Here is a 7,163-nt window from a genome sequence, read left to right on the forward strand (position 1 = left end):
TGAATTACAGCGCCCCCTAGAGGTCAAAGGTCACCAAATTTCTTGAGGGTCCTCCTGATGGGGTCATGAGTCAATGTACCAAGTTTGGTTTTGATACATGCAAGGGTTGCTGAGATATGAGCTCACTTCCTGTTTGGCGGCTTCACCGCAAATTTTGATTGGCTTTTACGGGCGAACGGTAATACTTCCGAAGACAAAAAGTGATAACTTTTGTGAGGCTTAGTCTGAAGATGATCTGTGTCAAATTTGGTGGGAATCAGAGAAAGTATGTGACCCCTGATACATTTTAAGTGTTTTTGATGAAATCCAAAATGGCGGAAAATCCATCATGGCGGAAAATGACGTTGTAAAATGCGTTGAACTCGGCTTGGTCCAAGGATTCCAACAATACCTGACTTTTGTAAATCGGACCAACAGGTCAAAAGTTACGTGCATGAACGCACGTCCAACTTTGGCAAATTGGTGGCGCTAGAGGGTTCGAGTTGCCGACATGAAACTTGGTGACATGAATCATGGGACCGTCCCCAATCAGTGTGCCAAATTTCTTTTTACCGTACAGTTGTATGGGCTGCCATAGACTCCCATTGCATATAATAATAATAGGAAAACATAGAAACACAATGAGGTCCTCGCAGCTTCGCTGCTTGGCCCCCAATAAGTTATTTTGGCAGGACTGTATAAGTCAAAAGGGGAAGCAACAGCAAGCCTTTGGGCTGCTGACACTGGATGGGCAATATTGCCAGCCAGGGTTCCAAGGTTCATAAAGGGGTGTGGGGGGGTGGGATTATTTTGTAGGGCTTTTGATGGTGGTTATTACACTCTTGTTAAGAACCTCTCACAAAAAAACTGGGTAACAATAAGAATTATAATCATTTTCTGAGGGTTTATTTAGCTGGGGTCAAATTGACCCCAAGGATAAAGAGTGTCGGTAAGATTTGAGGATAACACAAGGGTTAACACTGTAAAAAAACAGATTACGACACAGAATACTATTCTTACTGCAAAGAAACACTCAAGACATTGTGATATAACATGTGGGACACACACACTCATAGGTAACATGACTGCACATGTTGTCTCCACACACAGGTGCTGCTAGGCCACGGACTAACACCCATCATCCTGAAACCCAAAGAGGTAACGAAACTTGGTGTGACGAACAGCTGTCTGCTTATACACTGAAACTTGGTGTGACGAACAGCTGTCTGCTTATACACTGAAATAGTGACGAACAGCTGTCTGCTTATACACTGAAATGTTTTTTGTTTTTTTTATCATTCTCATTAGAATTCTCATGAACTTTTCTAGAATCTATAAGGGTAGTGATGGCAACTGTAGTCACAGTATCAGTTTGTGGAGTATAAACACGGCAGCTTATAAGCTGCAGCGGACAAGACAGCTGATGCATTGAACTGAGTCATCAGTTTGCATTGCCCACCCAGCTGTATTGAAATGTTTTAGATGTGTTGAAATGTTTTAGATGTATTGACATGTTTTAGATGTGTTGAAATGTTTTAGATGTATTGAAATGTTTTAGATGTATTGAAATGTTTTAGATGTGCCTTTTTGCTCTGCCTCTTGTCCTCTCCATTCTCTCTCTCGTCTTGTCCCTTCAGGGTATAGCGCTGATCAACGGGACTCAGATGATCTCATCTCTGGGTTCGGAGGCGTTGGAGAGAGCACAGGCCATCGCACGTCAAGCTGACATTGTGGCTGCCCTCACCCTGGAGTCGCTCAAAGGGACCAACAAAGCTTTCGACAAGGGTGTGCACTGATTGGCCGTCTTTGTGTCTATATGCTTTTTTGTCTGCATTTGTGACATCTATATGTTGTGTCTTCTTTGTATGTGTATGTGTATTTGTTTGTGTGTGTGTGTGTGTGTGTGTGTGTGTGTGTGTGTGTATGTGTGTGTATGTGTGTGTGTGTGTGTGTGTGTGTGTGTGTGTGTGTGTACTGTATGTACATGTGTGTGTGTGTGTGTGTGTGTGTGTAACATGTTCCCTGTTCATTCTCAGATCTCCACGCTGCGAAGCCTCAGCCCGGTCAGATGGAGGTGGCCTTCCGGATGCGCTCTGTACTGCCCTCCGCCCTTCACCCTTCTGAGATCACAGGTGAGTCTCTCTCTCTTACACACACACACACACACACACACACACACACAGATGCCCTTCACCCTTCTGAGATCACAGGTGAGTCTCTCTCTCTCTCTCTCACACACACACACACACACACACACACACACACACAGGCCCTTCACCCTTCTGAGATCACAGGTGTCTCTCTCTCTCACTCCCTCTCTCTCTCTCTCTCTCTCACACACACACACACACACACACACACACACACACACACACAGATGCCCTTCACCCTTCTGAGATCACAGGTGAGTGCTTACATTCTTTCTCCCTTGTACACACACACACACACACACACACATACGCTTGAAATTGTGAAATATGACCTTGTCAGTCGACAAATCCACATGCACCGTGTCCAGGGAGAAAGGTATAAGCCAAGTAGTTGCGGAATAAAATACAGTACAGCAATTAGGACTTACAGAAATAAACTGTACACATACATATATGTTGATAGGGTCAGTGGGGTCCTTCACAATGCTTTCTGGATGCCTTTTGCATCGTAGAGGCGCGTACTGTATGTGTGCATGTAAACATCTGTTTAATATGTCTGCAGGAGGTTCATATGATCGTGTTCAGGACGCGTACACACTGCGTTGCTGTCCCCAGGTGTGGACACACACACACACACACACACACACATTCTCTAAAACACTACTGTTCTCGGTACATCTCTCACAGGTGCATGGGATTGCAAATGACACCATTGCCTTCACTCACTCTCTAACACACACACACACACACACACACACAAAACACACTCACCCTACTGTTGTCTCGGTACATCTCTCACAGGTGCATGGGATTGCAAATGACACCATTGCCTTCGTGAAGAAGATCCTGACCACTGAGCTCAACAGTGCTACAGACAACCCGGTATGCCCACTCATGTCCTCATCAATGTGCCCCATGTGCTCCCATTACAGCCTGCATTACACCATGTGGTCCCATTACAGCCTGCACTACACCATGTGCTCCCATTACAGCCTGCAGTACACCATGTGCTCCCATTATAGCCTGCACTACACCATGTGCTCCCATTACAGCCACACTTTATCAAATACTACAGATGAGGCTGTCATATCTACACATGATTACTACAGATGAGGCTGTCATATCTACACATAATCTAAAACTGCATCCACCCACACCTAATACTTTACATCTATCCATTATTTAATACCCCCACCTGATATTGTTTCTTCAAATACTCCAGCCACACACAGTATATCTGTTTAATAAAATGTATAATTATGTCTAGAGTGTGCATATACTTCCTATAGGCACACACCTATCACTGAATGATAGATTTGACATGATTGATAAACTGATAATTCTTACAGCTGGTGTTTGCTGAGAGGGGAATCACTATTTCTGGAGGAAACTTCCATGGGGAATACCCAGCAAAGGTACGCAAATCCACATGCACATACTTTACCCTGTCACATACATAAACATGAAGGGTCAGTTTCTTGTCAGGTTCACTTAAAGGAGCCACACATACTGTAGGGCTAGGCTACTGTTATGTTGACTGCTGTACTATTGAGGACTATTATGAGTTCTGTCCATGATTTGGACAGAATTTTTTTTCAAGAGTAATATTATCGGTTATCATGTCGGTATCGGCCACAACAAACCAATAAATATCGGTTATCGTTATCGGCCCTAAAATTCCATATCGGTGCATCTCTAAAAAATAGATAAATAAATATCAGGATATCAGGATTTTTATTCAGTCATTCGAACATTAGTGGGGTAAGTGTTGCTTTTGGCCTATCATCTACTATTACACAGAAATGAAACAAAATTAGATAGCACCATTTTTACCGTTCTCTTCCTTTACTCTCAACACACCTGCACACACACACACACACACACGCAGGCCATGGATTACCTGGCTATAGGTGTGCATGAGTTGGCCTGCATCAGTGAGCGCCGCATTGAGAGACTGTGCAACCCCTCCCTCAGTGAGCTGCCTGCATTCCTGGTTAACGAGGGCGGCCTTAACTCTGGATTCATGATCGCGCACTGTACCGCCGCAGCTCTAGGTGTGTGTGTGTGTGTGTGTGTATGTCTTTGTGTGTGTTTGTGTGTGTGTGTGTGTGTGTGTTTGTGTGAGTGTGTATGTGAAGATACAATACAACCTGTAAATATGTGAAGCGTGTGTTACTGACATACTGGTGTGTGTGTGTGTGTGTGTGTGTGTGTGTGTGTGTGTGTGTGTGTGTCCGTGTCCGTGTGTGTGTGTGTGTGTGTGTTTCAGTGTCCGAGAATAAGGGGCTGTGTCACCCCGCCTCAGTGGACTCTCTGTCCACCAGTGCGGCTACTGAGGACCACGTCTCCATGGGGGGGTGGGCCGCACGCAAGGCCCTCAGGGTGGTGGAGCACGTGGAGCAGGGTAAGACCCCCCTGGACAGAGAGAGAGAGAGAGAGAGAGAGAGTCACCATAATCTTTAGTCTTCTGAGTGATGTTTATTTTCATCATGTATTTACCATCACAACTAATGTACAGTATAACAATGCTGCTACATTCTGTCTCAGTGTTGGCCATTGAGCTGTTACCATCACAACCAGTGTATGACAATGCTGCTACATTCTGTCTCAGTGTTGGCCATTGAGCTGTTAGCTGCCTGCCAGGCCTTGGAGTTCCGCCTCCCTCTGAAGACCACACCCCCCTTGGAGGAGGTGCGCAAGCTGGTCCGCTCTGTGGTCAGGTAAGAGAGAACACAACAGTAAAATGGTCACTTTAAAGTGTAACTCTGTGGTCAGGTAATAGAGAACACAACAGGACCTTTAAGAGTAAAAGGGTCACTTTAAAGTGTAACTCTGTGGTCAGGTAAGAGAGAACACAACGACCTTTAAGAGTAAAATGGTCACTTTAAAGTGTAACTCTGTATGAACATAGCTCTGTGGTCAGGTAAGAGAGAACACAACCTCAAAGAGTAGCTGAACTCTGTAGGAGCAACAGAGCCACTAAAGAGATCTGTTTTCCCATCAGGCCTTGGGACAAGGATAGAAACACCAACACCAGAAAAGGCCCACTCATTAAAAAGAGCTGTGGCATATGGCCCCAACCCACCCCCTGAACAGCAAAGTAGACCAGCGAAAAAAATTACAAAGACACAATACAAATACTGTGACTTAACCCCTATAAACGTAAGGGAGAAGCATTTTTTTAACTGGACCCTATTTAACACTTTGTCACCAAAACTCAACATAAATGTGAACCCAGCACAGACCCTCCATCATGAGACATTCGATGGTAGACATTGGGAGTGGTACATAAAAGTACGTCAGGAGATGGTGGGAAAGTACCAATGGGTCAGAGCCAGGGTTTGCAAAATGGGAAAAAAGAACTCTTTGAATGCCTGACAGAACAGGTGAACGAAACTGAGTTTTGGGAACACCCTAGACTACCCAAGTTCCGAGTGAAAGGGAGGCCCAGATCAGACTGGGATGAATTAGGAGCCCACGAAAATTGGACATCGTCCTCTTGGGGGGCCATACAGGAAATGATTGGTGAGGTTTCTATCACAAACCGTAAGATAGGCACAAGAGACCCCAACTTTTCAAGAAAGCTACAAGAAATGGTGAAGAGACGGACAGTCCCAACCACAGAGTGGATGACTCACCTCACAGGGAGCATAGGGCCAGGAGACAATTACACCCATGCTGTACAACGTTGTGCCAGAACAGGGGAAGCGAGAGCCACAGACAGCCACGATGCTATCAACATAGAATTTATGAACAATCAGTTTGCAGCCCTGACTACGGGCTACGCAGAGTTAACCATACCCTACATACTGATAAAAGATCCCTCTGAGGACCAATCTAGGTGTGTTAGGGGATGGGAGTGTGTGGTTTATCAAGTGCTGATGGAGCATACGCTTGCCACAGCACATCAGGCATACAGCACCCCTGACTGGGCTAGTAATGTAAAGGATGGGTATTGGTCTGAGGACAAATCTGAGAACGGACGTTTTATGTACAATTATGACAGCACCCCCACTGAGACGGCGAGATTAGCTGCCGCGTGGGAAAGACGTGCAATAGGGACTATATCTGTCACAAATGACATATTAGGAAATTTACTGTGGTTTCAGAATCAAGGAGGCCCCCCCAACTCCAAAGCCTCTCCCCGCATGAAAAACACCAACCTGAGAGTGAGAAACATGTATCAGTTCATGATAGAATTTGAGTGGAAGGCAGAATCAACAATACAATGGAAACCCGAAGGAGCAAAGAGTGCCAACAACCTTGCAAGAGACTCCGATAGCTGGTAACTCTAACCCCAAATCAAGTCATCATTGGTGGAACATTAGCTAAATGGCGATACTATTGCGCAAGCGACTGACTTTTATCACAGACTTCCCGTTAGAGAGTGGTACTATGGGGACTCAGGCGCCCTTCAACCCGACACTGTGAAGGACCTTAACTTCACATTTCCACAAGGTAATCTATTTTGGAGATGGGAAATGAAACCCCACAGACAATGTTATCCGACTCATCAAGAAGCATGGAGAAAAGGGGATTATACTTTCTCTACCCTGTTTGGACAAATCACATCTAAAATAGGGAAATCAGTGTTAAAGGCAGCCGGGGAAGTCCTTTCCATTATTTCTGATCAAACTATACTCCCAATATTAACAACCCTGTGGGCAACGGGTAAATATGTTTTGTTCATACTGTTTGGAATTGTAATGGTAGTAGTATTGGTGAAATTATCCTCTTGCTTACTACTCAAATTATCATCACAGAACAAACCACTAAGAGATAAAATAGCCACTTCAGACACAAATGAGAGAGAAAAAGGGAAGTGAGTAGAAAACTGACAGACAAATATGTGTATTGCTGTGACAGTTGAACAGTCGCGTAAGCTGGCTGGTTCAACGAAACCACAAACCAAGACACCCTAGATGAACTGTGAATCTGACCTTTGCTGATACATAAAACGAGCATAAGGGCTAGACTAAAAATCACTCCAAGATCATCAGACTTTAAGACAAGACCTCTGATTCTCCGCAAACA

General features: G+C 44.7%; 1 protein-coding gene across 1 annotated transcript in view; it reads left to right on the forward strand.

Annotated features, from left to right (window-relative positions):
- LOC125288262 (histidine ammonia-lyase-like) overlaps window positions 1-4,853 on the forward strand; it is a 13,960-nt gene extending 9,107 nt beyond the window's left edge. The window contains exons 10-18 of the mRNA XM_048234471.1: window positions 1,090-1,137; window positions 1,617-1,764; window positions 2,016-2,111; window positions 2,695-2,744; window positions 2,931-3,011; window positions 3,479-3,544; window positions 4,018-4,183; window positions 4,399-4,533; window positions 4,741-4,853. Coding sequence (XP_048090428.1) covers window positions 1,090-1,137; window positions 1,617-1,764; window positions 2,016-2,111; window positions 2,695-2,744; window positions 2,931-3,011; window positions 3,479-3,544; window positions 4,018-4,183; window positions 4,399-4,533; window positions 4,741-4,853 — 903 coding nt within the window. The remainder of the gene's footprint in view (window positions 1-1,089; window positions 1,138-1,616; window positions 1,765-2,015; window positions 2,112-2,694; window positions 2,745-2,930; window positions 3,012-3,478; window positions 3,545-4,017; window positions 4,184-4,398; window positions 4,534-4,740) is intronic.
- Window positions 4,854-7,163: the final 2,310 nt, after the last annotated feature.

This window comes from Alosa alosa, chromosome 23, assembly GCF_017589495.1.
Source record: "Alosa alosa isolate M-15738 ecotype Scorff River chromosome 23, AALO_Geno_1.1, whole genome shotgun sequence".
NCBI lineage: Eukaryota > Metazoa > Chordata > Actinopteri > Clupeiformes > Clupeidae > Alosa > Alosa alosa.